General features: G+C 33.6%; 1 protein-coding gene and 1 long non-coding RNA gene across 2 annotated transcripts in view; one reads left to right on the forward strand and one right to left on the reverse strand.

Annotated features, from left to right (window-relative positions):
- Window positions 1–16,681, reverse strand: part of LOC147578106 (uncharacterized) — a 50,579-nt gene that overhangs the window by 6,897 nt on the left and 27,001 nt on the right. The window contains exons 3-4 of the long non-coding RNA XR_015254805.1: window positions 5,778–5,922; window positions 5,228–5,265 (exon numbers count right to left, since the gene is read on the reverse strand). This is a non-coding gene — a long non-coding RNA (uncharacterized LOC147578106). The remainder of the gene's footprint in view (window positions 1–5,227; window positions 5,266–5,777; window positions 5,923–16,681) is intronic.
- The window catches only part of MSH4 (mutS homolog 4), a 92,451-nt gene that overhangs the window by 3,540 nt on the left and 72,230 nt on the right, over window positions 1–16,681 (forward strand). Inside the window, exons 2-6 of the mRNA XM_025912517.2 lie at window positions 171–353; window positions 5,991–6,151; window positions 7,482–7,592; window positions 11,830–11,945; window positions 12,817–12,990. Coding sequence (XP_025768302.1) covers window positions 171–353; window positions 5,991–6,151; window positions 7,482–7,592; window positions 11,830–11,945; window positions 12,817–12,990 — 745 coding nt within the window. The remainder of the gene's footprint in view (window positions 1–170; window positions 354–5,990; window positions 6,152–7,481; window positions 7,593–11,829; window positions 11,946–12,816; window positions 12,991–16,681) is intronic.

Here is a 16,681-nt window from a genome sequence, read left to right on the forward strand (position 1 = left end):
CTGTCCCAAAAATAATAAACGTTAAAAAAAAAATTTTTTTTTAAATAAAATAAAGTTGTTATCTGATGAAGTTTTATAGAAAGTGAACATGATACAAATTACAGCGATTAAAACATCATTGTATATAATTCTGAATCTTTAAGAATTGATATTTCATTTTTCAAATTTAGGTTCATATTTTGGAAACAAAAGATCTAATGCAGAAAACATATTTGCATCAAATTTTACTTTTGGTACAAGCTCATCTTCTGCACGAGATAGTAATTATCCTCAAATACTAAAAACTCCATTGTCTGCTGGAAATCCCCAGAGATCAGGTTATAAAAGTTGGACACCACAAATGGGATATTCAGGTAAAATGAGTGGAATGTTGACCTAGATGACGTTTTGAAACTTTTAAGATTTATAAGTTAGGGTAGTTAAATTCATTTGAAGTTATTTGTAATTGATATGGATGACTGAAAAAAACACATCAGTTTACATCTATCCATAATTTGAGGTTAAGTTAATGCTACATAGTTTCTGATATTATTTGTTAATATATCCAGGTCTGCATTATTTTAACTATTCTGACAAAAAGTAAATGAAGGAGAAAACTCTCTTATACATGATGTTTATTTAAATTTAGAAATTGACCCTGCTAGTACATCCTGTGGGTTTTTTTATACTTAAATTTTAGTTTTTATATAAATCTACTAGATTTTCTTGAGGGGAAAATGGATGAACTAATTTCTTCATGTGTAAGCATTCTCTAAGGTACATTCAGTGAAATTGCTTGGATATAGTGTTTGTGAATGTATACATTTACAAGATAATGACGAATTGTTTTTCTAAGTACTTCTACCAGGGTACACTATTACTGGCAATGTATAAGAGTTCTTGTTAATTTACATCCTCTCCAACATTTTGTATTGTCAGACTTAATATTTACCAGTCCAGCAGTTGTAAGATACAACCTAATTGTAGTTTGAGTTGGCATCTTCCTGGTTATCAATGAGGCTGATTACCTTTTTTTTTTTTTTTAAGTTTATTTATTTATTTTGAGAGAGAAGAGAGAACATGCATGCTGAAGGGGCAGAGAGAGAGAGAAAGAGAGAATCCCAAGCGGGCTAGTGCCCTATGTGGGCTTGAACTCACAAACCTCTAGATGGTGATCTGAGCTGAAGTCAAGAATTGAACACTTAACTGAATGAGACACCCAGGCACCCGAGGCTGGTTACATTTTGTTGCTTTTTGACCATCTAGCTTTCATTTTTTGTGAAATGACTGTTTGTGTGTTTTTCCCATTTTTCTTTACTTTTATTTTCTAGATTTGTAGAAATTCCTTATATATTCTAAATATATATTCAGAATACATATTCTTTTTGATGAGTACATTTATTGGGTGTATCTTCCCTAGGTTTGTGACTTCTCTTCTTTCCTCCTTTTTTTATGATGTTCTTTGATGAACAGAAGTTCTTAATTTTATACATTAGTAAACATTTTGTCTCCACTTGTAAATGTCTTTTACAGTCATAAATATGTATAGTTTATATGTCTATTAGGTTATCTTTTTTTTTTTTTTTTTAAGCTCTATGCCCAGCGTGGGGCTTGAACTCATGACTCTGAGGTTAAGAGTTGCATGCTCTACTGACTGAGACAGCTAGGTGCCCCTATTAGGTTCTTTAATTGTGCTAAGTCTGTATTACTAAAGACTTTTGTAGAGGTATATTAAAATCTCCCATTATGATTGTGGACTTGTCTATTTTCTCTAGTAGTTCTGTTAATATTTTGTTTTGCCTATTTTGAAGCTATTTCATTATTTTTTAAAATTTCTTTTGAGAGAGAGAGTGCATGCACACATGCATACAAGCAGAGGAAGAGCAGAGAGAGAGAGAGAGAGAGAGAGAGAGAGAGAGAATCCTAAGCAGTAGGGCAAAACCAGACATGGGGCTCCAACCATAAGATCATGACCTGAGCTGAGATCAAGAGTCAGTCACTTAACCAACTAAGGGGTGCCTGGGTGGCTCAGTCAGTTAAGTGTCCATCCCACTTTGACTCAAGTTCCTGAATTGGGCTGGCTCAGTGCTGATGGTGCAGAGCCCTCTTGGGATTCTCTCTTTCTCCCTCTCACGCTGCCCCTTCCCCTCCCCTGCACGTGCTCTCTTTCTCTCAAAATAAATAAATAAACTTAAAAAAAAAAAAAAAAAAAAAAAAGAGTCGGACCCTTAACCATCTGGGCCACCCAGGCACTCAGAAGCTATTTTAATAGGAACATAAAAATTTAGCATTGTTCTATCTTAGTATTAAAAGATTCTCTTCATCTATAGATACAGTTTTTGCCTTAAAAGTTTTATTTTGTCTGCTATTAATTTAGCAGTTCCTTTTCTTTTGGTTAGTATTTATAGGATGTGTGTGTATATATATATATATATATATACATATATATGTGTATATACATATATACACACACACATATATGTATATATATGTATATATGTGTGTATATGTATATATATGTGTATACATATATGTGTATATATGTATATACGTATATATATGTATATATATGTGTGTGTATATGTGTATATATATATATATATTTATTTATTTTTTACTTCCAAACTTTTACCCTTAGGCCTTTTACATGGTATTTCCTATGCTTAGAAACTCTTTCTTCTCTTCTTCATATAGTCTACTCTTATTTATTCCTCAAGTCTAAGCTTAAATGTTATTCCTTTCAGAAAGCTTTCTGTGATCCTGTAAGATTAGCTTGAGGCTCCCTGCTATGTGCTGCCATTTAACTCTGCATTTTACTAATAGTATGGGTATTTTAATTATCTTTTTTCTCTATAGCACTATGAAGGCAGAGACTATAGCAGTCTGGATCCAATCTGAAGATAGAACCATATGGTGATTTAAACAAGGGAGATTTAATATAAAGAATTATTAAATTATAATAAAAGAATCACTATAGGTTATAAGAAAACTCTGTTAGGTGCCCTAGGGCTGAGAGGAGGCCCAAGAGGTCATACTTGGAAGCAGGCCCTTTCCAGGAGCCATTTCCAAGTCTGAGGTATAGATCTCCTTGGAGAAGGTGATATTGAACCTATTGAATAGCAGAGGATACAGATTGGCCAGAAAAAGCTGGTTTACTGTCCCACTGGGGAGTGGTGCTATATAGGGCATTTAATGTTTATCTCTTCTGTTGGCAGGTTAGGTACTGACAGTGTGGTTGACCAGGTCAGCCTTGTTAAGAGGAAGTTCATGATGTTGAGCCCATGCATATCTTTGACACCATGGCTGCTTTGTTCATAAGTCTATTAAAGAAGCACTGGGGTGGCTGGGAAAAGAGGCTAATTGAAGTCCATAGAGTTTATCATTGTCTACCTGATAATTGAGAGTCTTAATTATCTAGGGCATCTAGTAGATACCCTTTAGTGGGCATTCACATGAAACACAAATATTTTCAGAGTTTATGCCCATTTAAAGAGGCCCATCTGCATACATTTCCCCCAGATTTCCTTGACATTATCTTCCAATCTTGTTTCTTCCAGGTCCCTGACTGCCCAGCTAGATCATTACCAACTGCTTATGAATGAGTCTAAATCTATACTTCTGGTACAGTTCTACCTCATTCCAGACATGGTAGACAACTAAATGTACTCCTCAAAGTTCTGCTCATATGAAAGATCAAAATGAACAGAACAGCTAAAAAAAAAAATTAGAATAAAATAATAATGCATATCAACTGTCTCAGTGAAAGAGGAGTTTCATAGCAAAAAAGCAATGGAGAAATTATTAAGGAAAAGATTATCTATACAAAAGCAGAAATCTTTGAGATACCAAATCAAGATTGGTAGCAAGTATAAATCATTGTAATTGATTTATAAAATTCTCATAAATGAAAAATTTAGTAAAAACTCTATAAGGACAAATATCTCAAAATAAAATATAGAGGGGTACGTGGGTGGCTCGGTTAAGCGTCTGACTTTGGCTCAGGTCATGATCTCACAGTTTGTGGGTTTGAGCCCCATGTCGGGCTCTGTGCTGACAGCTCAGAGCCTGGAACCTGCTTCAGATTCTGTGTCTCCCTAACTCTTACCCCTCCCCTGCTAGTGTTCTTTCTCTCTCAAAAATGAGTAAACATTAAAAAAATTTTTTTTTAATTTTAAAAAAGGAGGAAAGAAACTTCAGAATTAAGAAAAAAAGAATTTCTTTAAAAAATAGAAAACAAATGGATATATTAACTTATGTTAAATTTTGATAGTAATTTTCAAAAATACAAATTTAGTATCAGTCCATTAAATTACCCAATATTACTACTACTACTACTACTACTACTAATCCATTTCAGAAGTTAAGAATGGTAAATATACAGTAAAATTGGTTTATCTCCTATACTATTGATGGAATTGGGGGAAAAAAATCAGTACAGGGGCACCTGGCTGACTTGGTTGGTAGAGCATGTTGCTCTTGATTTCAGGGTTGTGGGTTTGAGCCCCACATTAAGTGTAGAGATTACTTAAATAAACTTAAAAAAAATCGGTACAATTCTGAAAGAAATCTGACAATATGTAGGAGATCCTTAACAAATGGTGGTTTTCCTTTGTTCCAGTGATTGACTTCTAAGGATCCATTTTAAGGAAATAATAAGAGCTTTAGGCACTAGGATGCTAATTACATCAGCATGACAGTGTAAGCATTCTTTTAGAAGTTTAAGGGAGGTATCTTCTGAGTGTACTGAATTTCACTGGAAGTTAGTCTTTATTTTCCAAATAAAAATAGGAAGGTCATATTTTATTGCAGAACTTAAAATGATTTCATAGATATAATATAAACTTGATCATAATGTATAAGCTGGCTTTCAGTTCAAGATCTAGACACAATAAATTTTTGAATGAACTCTTAAGTTAACCACTGAGTCGGATAACATAAATGGATAATTTTGTAGACATTGTAATAGAAGGGTAGAAAAGAATCTAGGTCAGGAAGGGATAAGAGGGGGAAAAGGGTCTATTGAAAGATTGACAAGGAAATCAAAGGTAAATTTGTTTTTTGACAATAAAATTTTACACATTTTTTCATCCATGGATAATGTCCCATATTTAAGTAATTTCATATGCTTTACAAAAAAACCCTTCTATGTTATTGCATTTAATTCTTATAACAACTTTGTGAAAAAAGGTTTGGTATTTCTGGTTTACAGATGAAGAAATGGTAGCTTTATTATGGTTAAACAACTTACCTAAACGTTCATTGTTTGGAAGGCATAGATTTCAAAATCTGTAATATATGTAAAGGTTAGGAGCATCAGATTTGGAGCCGGGCTGCCTGTGTGCAAATTCTGACTCTACTAGTTCCATCCATGCATCAGTTTCTTTATAAGTAAATGGAGTAAATAATGATATCTATTTGATAGAATTGTGACAAATTAATTAATCCAAATAAAGAATTTAGAGTAGTCTTGACACATTAATAAAGTATCCAACATTACACATTTAATACACAATACATATAATTGGAGTTTATAGTTGTATAATATTTTATTTTTTATAAAATGCATTCATATATATATAATCCCATTTGATTCTTTCAGCCAGCTCTTGAGTTGGGCAGGGCAGTTATTACATTATGCCTTGTAATTTTTGATTACTTATTATGAAATAATTTGCTCAAATTCATATAGCTTTTAGACGACAGAGTAAGATAAATAGTCTAGGTTTTCTGATCCCAAATTCAGTGTTCCTTCATAACTCCATTCTAATAAATGCAACATAAGGCAATATATAACTTACTTCTTATTTTGAAGTTTTGGCAAAATACTTTTGAGAGTTAACATTTTTATTTGGTCTGGATGTGAAAAGTTGTTTTTGATGAGGAACAGAAAGTTATTTCCTTGGATATTAATAACTGTGTCCTAAAGTTGGTGCTTGGAATCTTCTGAGGAAAGAATGAGAAAGTACTACTATTAATGCTTATACATTTTCTTTTTACAAAATTTTTAACAGCTACATCCTCATCTGCAGTATCAATACACTCCCCATCAGTTATTGTAGCTGTTGTAGAAGGGAGAGGACTTGCCAGAGGTGAAATAGGAATGGCAAGTATTGATTTAAAAAGCCCACAAATTATATTGTCTCAGTTTGCAGACAACACAACATATGCGAAGGTAGGTATTAAACTCTTAGAAAGTGGTTGACTTACTCAGCAGCACGCAGATTTTCAAGTCACTGCTTTCCTAATTAGTTTACTTTTTCATGGAATAAAGGTAATTTACAATGCACCAATGTAGGTTACTCTGAGTTAAAATTGTTTTACATCTGATTTTAATTTTTTGAATGTATTTTGTCCTAAAAATAATGTGCTTTGCTGTTACTTGAACATTTCAAATTACTGTTAGTTTCTAAAATTAACATCTTCAAATTAATAATTCCTGGTCTCATTCCCAAGGCTGTATATTAGTAATGCCATCTCCAAAGGGTTGTTTCCACTGGACAGTATTTGAATTTTATTTTCCAGAGTTCCGGGAAATGGGTCTTTGAGGTCAGTCATAATTTAACCTCTTCTTGCCTTCACTTCCTATCACTTATCATTAATTTGGGCCACTGGCCTATTGTCATGGGAATTTCTGTCCCTTAACCAGATGGAAGTAATCTGCTTCTAATCTCTATATTCTAAAAAGTTATTTGACCCAATTACTATTATTAAAATATATACATATATATATATATATATATATACACACACACACACAATGTTATTTTCAGCATTTTATTCCTTTTTTCCTTTCCCTAATTCCTCTTTATGGTTTTTCAATACATAGGTTTCCTTTTCCTACCAGTAATTAATTTTTTAATATACCTGACAGCCTAAATGATTCTAGTACTGCATGCTAACTATCGCCAGGTATTTCACATTTTTATGCAGTTTTAAAAAATAGGAAAAAAAGCTTTTTTAAAAATAGGAATGTTTGGCAGATTAAGAATTTCTGTGTCTAGAATGGTTCTAAGAAATGCAACTATATTGTGAAAAGAATAAGTTGTAACACAGGTATTTCTCTTCGGTGTTTCTATACTGCTCAACTTCTAAGCTGTACCAGTGTGACTATATTGATTAAATCACCATAGTTACACTATTGAATGTATGTTTTTTATGGAGATAGATAAAATAATGAGTAGAAAAATTTATTTTAAAACATGTTATTTTAGGAATATATATTTGATAAGTTCAAATTAATTTTTTAGTTTAGAGCTGTTACAAATTATTGTGACTTAAAATATAGCCTATGTTTATGATATTTTATATTTGTAGTTATATAGAAATGCTTAATATATCATTATTAGATATATGTTTTTTAACTCATATAATTAGAACAGCTGTAATTTTGTGTAACTATGTATTATTTTAAGTACTTATCTCTTAGAAAAAGTATGTCACTTGTTTGGTTTTAGAGAATACCAAGCTTACATTTAAGAAATTATTTATTCAAATGATTTTAGGTGATCACTAAACTCAAAATTCTATCGCCTTTGGAAATAATAATGTCAAATACTGCTTGTGTTGTGGGGAATTCAACTAAGTTGTTTACTCTGATCACAGAAAATTTCAAGGTAAATGATTTTTATTCTCAATAGTAACACTCAAGGTCTTATTTATTTATTTATTTATTTATTTATTTATTTATTTATAATGTTTATTTTTGAGACCAAGAGAGATAGATCATGAGCAGGGGAGGGGCAGAGAGAGGGAGACAGAATCTGAAGGAGGCTCTGGGCTCTGATCTGTCAGCACAGAGCCCAATGTGGGGCTCGAGCCCACAAGCCGTGAGATCATGACCTGAACCGAACTCGGATGCTTAACTGACTGAGCCACCAGGCGCCCCAAGGTCTTTATTTAAAATCCATTCTATAATGGCATTCTGGAGAACAATAATTTGAGTAACTTTATATTTACCCTAAAGTACTAAGTACAAGTCCTAAGCTAAGGGACTATTAATACATAAAATAAAAAAATGACAGGACATCCACTTACTTGATTTGGCACCCTTGATCTACTTAAAAAATTTTTTTAATGTTTATTTATTTTTGAGAGACAGAGACAGAGCCTAAGTGAGGGAGGGTCAGAAAGAGAGAGAGAGAGAGAGAGAGAGAGGGAGACACAGAATTTGAAGCAGGCTCTAGGCTCTGAGCACAGGGCCCCACATGGGACTCACACCCCTGAACCACGAGATCATGACTTGAGCCCAACTTGGACACTCAACTGACTGAACCACCCAGGCGCCCCTTGATCTACTTTAAACAAAAGGGAAAATATTTCAGATAATGAGGTTTCTCAGAGTATATAGAAAGTAGATCCTTAGAGGAAAAACAAAACAAAACGAAACTGAATTTCCTTAGGTAGAGCTTTGTGGAAACTAGTTATTGTGCTGCCAGACTAGTTGAAATTGAGGTTCTTATTCTAGGGAATAGCACTATCAGCAAGTACTTTTCCTTTTAGAGAATTTGATCTGTATTACAGAATTGTTTCAGCTTCCCCTGGTAGCATGTACTCCTCACAGTTAGCCTACTGCTCTAAGCCTCCATCTGTGGGACTGTGACAGATATGTGCTCGGAAACTTTATCCAGCGAATGATCTCCCTCTAAGCCAGGACGTCTCCGACATGCAGTTTATCTCTTTCCTCTAGCAAATGTTTTGTGGAATGGGGGTTGTAGTTCCCTAATCAAGTAGGTAGCATTGCAGTTGGAATAACACCTCAGGAGTGCAAATTATTTTCAGAATATACTATACTTTGTTATGTCTATAGCCTTATCTTTAACACATTTGGCATCAAGCTGTGATTTAGATTCCAGTGTAGTTGTTAATATATTCAGCATCTGCAGTCATTTAAGTTTTCTTCTCATGCTCTTAGAGATCCTGTGTAGCTCAGCTGTCTTTGACTTATTGCTAGAAATGGCCCCTATTATAAATCTGTTCTTTCTATTATACAGATCTCTTTACCTGTTATCTCTTTTATTCATTACTTCAAACTTCTTTTCATCACCTCTATTTATATATACTTTTCTAACTTTTGTTATTTTGCTCTGCTTAAGCATTCCAGGTTTTTGGCTTGTTAAGTAACAGAAATTCAACTTACACTAGCTTAAGTAAAAAAAAAAAGGGAGTGGGTGGGAATTTATTGATTTATGTAACTGAGAACCCAAATGAATGATTGGATAGATCTTATCCCCTACTCCCATCCTTACCACGATTTTTTTTTTAAGAACACTAAATCATACTTTAATCCTGTTGAAGGAAATTTGTGCTAAAATTACCTTGGGATGACATGTTTTTAAGAATATACATGGTATAAAGGTATAAAGCAACCAGCTTTGGGATGATTTGGACTGTCAGCCTGCAGTAACTTGGGCAACACAGGCATTACATTTTTGACATTTAGTTATCCCCACTTGCAAAACAGAAATCACAGTTACTATCATATAATTAGCTTTACATTGTTAACATTGTTCAGAACATTTCGAAGAATTTTGCTAAAACGGAGAACACAGGCTATCTCCATAGCTGATTTAAGCCTTTTCCTATAAGCTTTTATTATGTTGCAAAAAATATATATACTAATACAATTTAAAGTTTTGCCAATTAACTGGTCCTATCATATTATTATTAAAATATGTAATTCAGAAATATTTTTTTTAATTTTATTTTTTATTTTTTAAAGTTTACATCCAAATTAGTTAGCATTTAGTGCAACAATGATTTCAGGATTAGATTCCTTACTGCCCCTTATTCATTTAGCCCATCCCCCCTCCCACAACCCCTCCCGTAACCCTCAGATTGTTCTCCATATTTATGAGTCTCTTCTGTTTTGTCCCCCTCCCTGTTTTTATATTATTTTTGTTTCCCTTCCCTTATGTTCATCTGTTTTGTATCTTAAAGTCCTCATATGAGTGAAGTCATATGATTTTTGTCTTTCTCTAATTTCACTTAGCATAATACCCTCCAGTTCCATCTACGTAGTTGCAAATGGCAAGATTTCATTCTTTTTGATTGCCAAGCAATACTCCATTGTATATATATATACACCACATCTTCTTTATCCATTCATCCATCAATGGACATTTGGGCTCTTTCCATACTTTGGCTATTGTTGATAGTGCTGCTGTAAACATGGAGGTGCATGTGTCCCTTCGAAACAGCACACCTGTATCCCGTGGATAAATGCCTAGTATTGCAGTTGCTGGGTCGTAGGGTAGTTTTATTTTAGTTTTTTTGAGGAACCCCCATACTATTTCCCAGAGTGGCTACACCAGCTTGCATTCCCAACCATTTTTTTTTTAATTGTAGACAGATTACCTCTGTGAGTTTTAAGATGATTATGATGGCTCCAGATTGATGTCATCTCAGCTTAGCCAACTTAGAGAAAAAATATATTCTTTCTTCTGGTGTCCATCTATAAATTCCAGGGAAGGACCCCAATAGGTCCTACTTTATTCACATTCCCACATGTTAGACTAATCACTATTTCTCAGGGTAGAAGCACTGTGATTGATTAATTTCTGGTCATTTGCTTTCTGTGGGGCACAGAGCACTGTAATTTACAGTCCTACCAAAACCACATAGAATGTAAGGTAGATGAGCCCTTCAAAGGCAAAAACAGCATACATTTACCACACTTGAGATATAGGATAGTATGGCAGAGTGCTTATGAATAGAGGAGTCAGAATGTGCTTGTTTCAGATCTTGACTCAGAGTAACCATGTGCAAGTTGAGTGACCATGTGCAAGTTAAGTTACTTTTTTTTTCCATCAGTAATCTACCTTTTAGAGAATTGGTATTTTATGAAAGGTAACTAGAGAAATGACCTCATTGATAAGTTTACTTTTGGGCAAAGTCCTAAAGAGGTGAGAGAGAGAGAACCACAGAAGTATTTGGGGTAAAAGTATTAACTTTTTCAGTATATTTTTCAATATCATCATCATTACCATACCATAAAAATTATTTCATTAAATGAGAAGCAATATGAAGTGGAAGGACTTTGTAGGCAGAGAAATCTAGTTTCAAGTTTCATCTCTGGCATATATCAAATGTATGGTGTTAGAAAGCCTACTTTTTAGAATTTATTTTTAAGACAATTATAGTTAATACAAGACTTATGTCAAAGGGTATTGTGAAAGACTAGCTGAAATAACTTAAAACAATCTTGGTGCATAAGAAATTCCCTACCTCCTCATTTTTTTTCCCTTTCTTCTAGCTCTTTCATAGTCCATTGTTATTATATTACCTTTCTTACCTATTATCTTTATTCAGAGTAGGTAAACCTTTTACTCTACAACTCCATGCTTTTTTTCCTACTCTTTTTAAAAAGTTCCTTTATCTCCTTTTCTTTATTCTAAATAAATTCATCCCATGTAGGTAGCATCTCCTAGATTTGGTGGCTGGAATTGGTGTTTTCAGTCTCAGCAACTAATATATTAAAAGGATCTACTCTCTCTAATTATGTTAGAGTATGTAAGACTGAAAGTAAAACCTGGGTGGTGATGCTGCTGTAGAATAAAATTAGTAGAAGGCAGAGATTCTCATGTTTATTTTTTATTATTGTACCTACCATATTCAGTTATATGTCATATGAGTATGGTCTAATAAGAGCTATAGATTACTATAATTCACTTAGCAAAACAGTCACTTTTTTTCATAAATAAGAAAATGTCCTATTTAACTCTGGAAGATAATAAATAATAAAAAATAAACTTTATATGGTATTTATCCGTGTACCTACATGTATTTCAGAAAGCAGTTTTGGGCAAATGCATGAAACTTAAAATTTATTTTGAAATTAAAACTTCTTTTCAGAACGTTAATTTTACTACTATCCAAAGGAAATACTTCAATGAAACAAAAGGACTAGAGTACATTGAACAGCTATGCATAGCAGAATTTAGTACTGTCCTAATGGAGGTTCAGTCCAAGTAAGTTATGACTTAATGAAAGTAATAAATCTCTAGTTTGGGTTCCATGAGAGCAAGGTCTTTTATCTTTTTTTTTCTCTGCTGTATCCTTACAAAAGTCTGGCTTATAATACATACTCAGTAATTACTAAAATAGTAAAATACTTAGCTAAAATTTATACACAAGGCATATCTTGGTAACTTAATTTGTATTGAATTTCTCCAAATAAGTCATAATCTGTGGCCATTATGGTTGCTGCTCACTTTACTTTGGAGTGAAATGCTCAAGTAGCTACCGTAACCTAGAAATGTGAGACATAGAGCTGTGTTCCTGTAACTTTGTACTCCTAAGAGACTCAGCTAAGACAGGGAATGATATTTTTAGGAAGGATATTTTTTAGAACATATTAAATAGATACTTTCTTTGAGCCAGGTTAGACTATTTGTTTACTCAGTTAATCACAGTGACTCCCCTCATCAAGATCATGACAGTTTTCTATATATTAGAACTTCCTAATTCTACCTTTAAAGCTGTCAGACATTTTCAGCATTATTTAAATTCTTAGAATGGTACATCAAAAATTGACACACAATTGAATATTGTCTTCTAACACATGATTTATTGGAGTCCTTAGGTGTCAGACTTCAGAAAATTGTCTATTTTTATCAACTCTTATGTTTTAGAGGTTGTTTAGCTAGTTTTCAAAAGTAACACTTGGTGTGTTTTTTTCCCTTTGAATTTAAGCAATGCTATGTAAGTATTTATAATTTTCCTAATATTGAGGTGAAATAAATGTTTTATTTTATAGCAATAATTTTTATTTATTGTAAAGATTTATTTATTGTAAATTTTTATTTATTGTATAGTGATGTATCTTTGGTCACCTTTCAGGTATTACTGTCTTGCAGCTGTTGCAGCTTTATTAAAATATGTTGAATTTATTCAAAATTCAGTTTATGCACCAAAATCGCTGAAGATTTGTTTCCAGGGTAGTGAACAGACAGCCATGATAGATTCATCATCAGCCCAAAACCTTGAATTACTAATTAATAATCAAGACTGTAGGTAAGATCATCCAATTTTTTTCTTAAAAAATGTATCAGTGTATTTTATTATGTCCTATTTTTCTATGAATAGTTACTTTACATTTTGAAAAATTGTAGAAATATTGAATAAACATATTTTTAATCATTGTACCATTGTTGCTGAACTGCTCAGATGTTTCACTAAGTCAAATTTTAGAAAGATATTTGTATGAAACAACAACAAAAAAATCCATTTCAAAACTAGGCAAAGGACTTGAATGGACATTTCTCCAAAGAAGATATACAAATGGCCAATAAGCACATGAGAAGATAATAAGTATCACTGGTCATGAGAGAAATGCAAATCAAAACTACAATTGCTACTTCCCAGCCATTAAGAGGTCATTATCAAGTAAATGGAAAAAAAATGTTTGCCAGGATGTGGACAAATTAGAACCCTGGTACATTTATGATGCGAATATCAAATGGTACAGTCACTTTGGGAAATAGTATGGTTGTTCCTCAAAAAGTTAAATATAGAACTACTGTATGATCCAGCATTCCACTTCTTTTTTTTTTTTTTTAACATTTATTTATTTTTGAGACAGAGAGAGAGAGAGAGAGCATGAATAGGGGAGGGTCAGAGAAAGAGGGAGACACAGAATCCGAAACAGGCTCCAGGCTCTGAGCTGTCAGCCCAGAGCCCGACGCGGGGCTTGAACCCACGGAGCGTGAGATCATGACCTGAGCGAAGTCGGACGCTTAACTGACTGAGCCACCCAGGCGCCCCTCCACTTCTAAGTATATAGCAAAAAAAATTGAAAGCAGAGACTCAGATACTTGCACACAAATGTTCATAGCAGCATTATTCACAGTAGCCAAAAGGTGGAAATGAACCAAATGTCTAACAATGAGTGACTGACTAGATAAATGGAATAAGATATATAGATAATGTATAATGGAATATCATTCAGCCTTAAAAATGGGTCAAATTCTGATACATGCCACAAGATATATGGATTGTGAACACATTGTACTAAGTGAAATAAGCCAAACACAAAAGGAAAAATATTTTATAATTCCACTTAGGTACCTAGACTAGGCAAATCAACAGAGACAGAAAGGCAAAAATTATCAGGGACTGGGGACAGTTGGGAATGGGTAGTTACTATTTGGTGGATTCAGTTTCTGCTTGGGATGATGAAAAAGTTCTGGAAATGGGGAGTGGAAGTGGTTGTACAATACTGTGGGTATATTCAATGACGCTGAATTGTGTACTTAAAATGATAAAAATATAAAATTTATGTTGTGTGTTTTACCACAATGAAAAGAAGATACTGTGTCCAGAATACCACAAAGTTGGAATAATGAGCTTTAAAAGCATCAAGTACAGGAAATTTAAGGGTCTATGTAATTATTTGAGAAGATAAAAATAGTTGATCAACTGGGTCTATGGTATATGACTAGATTGCTGGTTTTATTGGTTTATTATTAACTTTATTTAGAGTACCAGGAATATTGATGGTGAGCATGAGAGAGAGACAGAGAGAGAGATGTGTGCAGACAGAGATGTGTGCAGACAGACACAGTGTTTATAGATTTCATAGTGGGGTACTTAAAATAGAATTAAAATGTTAATAGAAAATAACATAATCAACATGTGACAGTGTAGTGGGGATGTATTAACATGGGTTCAATTTGGTACAAATAATTAATGAGCCACGGTTTTTCTCCTTGAGGAATTACAATCTAGAGGAGACACATGGATGGCATTATTAGCACATACTAAGTATGGTGATAAAAGTTTGCATAAAAATGATGCATTTCTCATAGCAGAGAAAGAGAGTTAATTGGGCTTGGGTTAAGGGTTAAAGGAAAGTAATTAGGAAAGGCTTTCTAGAGGAGATAATACACGAGGTAAGTTTTGAAATATAAATGGGAGTTACCCAGATGAAGAAATAGGAAAGATGGTATGACAGTGAAAAATAAAATCTTGAAAGCATGATTTTCAATGGAATAATATGCTATATACAAGGAAACAGTATTACGAATTGGTAAAGTACAGGCTGGGAGTAAGTAAGCTTGAAGTAGTTAAATCTAAGCTTCTGGTAATTAAATATAACATCAGTCATTAATGAAAGGGATAAACTTAAAATGATTATGAATTTTAATATTAAGAGTATTGATGGGAATAAAGAGCACTTTAGACAGTTAAAACCTTAAGGTGCTCAGTGCCAGTTTAGAGCCATAGTTGTTTAAATATCTCTGTCATTTTGTATATTCTTATCTTGGCTTCACTTTCCATTATGTGAAATTGTCAGACATTATTTGCTGTTGTAAACTTAGAAACACAGGCTAATTTTGTTAATTATTTATATTCTAATTCTTATGAGTAGTTTAGATCTATCCAGGACCTGTTGATACAACTTTTAGTAAGAGTGGTACTGTATATACTACTTTTAGTTATCTATCAGTATGGTGGTCTCAGTACCTTTGCAGTTCCATTGATTATTGATGGTCTAAAATTACAGCCTTAAAGAATTTATAGTTAATTGTAGTTATTATTTCTTTTCAGCTTAGTGAATAAGTAATATTTTTCCTCTTGCTACTTAAAAAAGGATTAAAATAATATCTAGAAAAATTTCTCTGTTACTTTCTATGTTACAATAACAGTAAATAGAAAGTCCATAACTAAGGCTGGTAATTATTACAAAATGTTTTATACTTTGTCACATTTCATAGTTCATCATTATTTATCATTATCATTGTCAAACATTGCTTGAGTTCCTGCTGTATATTAAGTGACAGGATATTTGACCTCTGGGAGGTCACATTATAGTTGAAAAGGAGAAATTGAGGTTTCTTCACAGACTTGAGCCAAAGAATATCAGGTTAAGAGATAGATATTCTACCTCCTGAGCTATCTGAATAGCTCTAATGCTTTTATAGGCTGGTAACCTGTTCAGTTTCACCCTTCAATTTCTTTTTTTTTTTTTAATTTTTTTTTCAACATTTATTTATTTTTGGGACAGAGAGAGACAGAGCATGAACGGGGGAGGGGCAGAGAGAGAGGGAGACACAGAATCGGAAACAGGCTCCAGGCTCTGAGCCATCAGCCCAGAGCCTGACACGGGGCTCGAACTCCCGGACCGCGAGATCGTGACCTGGCTGAAGTCGGACGCTTAACCAACTGCGCCACCCAGGCTCCCCTCACCCTTCAATTTCTATAGCAAATGGCAGGTTTGGGTGTGCTGCTCACTTCCTTTTTTCCTACAGAAGGCCAGTTCTCAAAAAGTTGAAAAAAAAAAAAAAGTGCCTGTGCTGAAACCCCCAATCCTACTCCACCAGGACTTGGTTTGAGTAGTTCTTTAAAAATTTGTTTAAATTGATATACCAGGGGTACCTGGCTGGTTGGTATAGCATACAACTCTTGATCTCAGGGTTGTGAGTTCGCCCACATGTTGGGGGGTAAAGTTTACTTAAAACAAAAATACAGATATACCAAAAATCTACTAAGACTAAGAGTCATTCTAGTTTTCTCTCCTTTTTCAACTCATATTCAACCCAGATTCAATCCACTACTAAATCCCCTTGAGTCAGCCTTTAGAATACATACCAATTCTGGATCACATCTTAACCATTTCCAAGGCTACACCCTAACCCAAACCTCTATCATTTTAGCCTGGACTATTGTAATAGCCCCTAACTTGTTTCTCTGCCTTCTTTTTACC

The sequence above is a fragment of the Puma concolor genome, chromosome C1 (assembly GCF_028749965.1).
Source record: "Puma concolor isolate L17-30 chromosome C1, mPumCon1.1.hap2, whole genome shotgun sequence".
In the NCBI taxonomy this organism is placed as follows: Eukaryota; Metazoa; Chordata; class Mammalia; order Carnivora; family Felidae; genus Puma; species Puma concolor.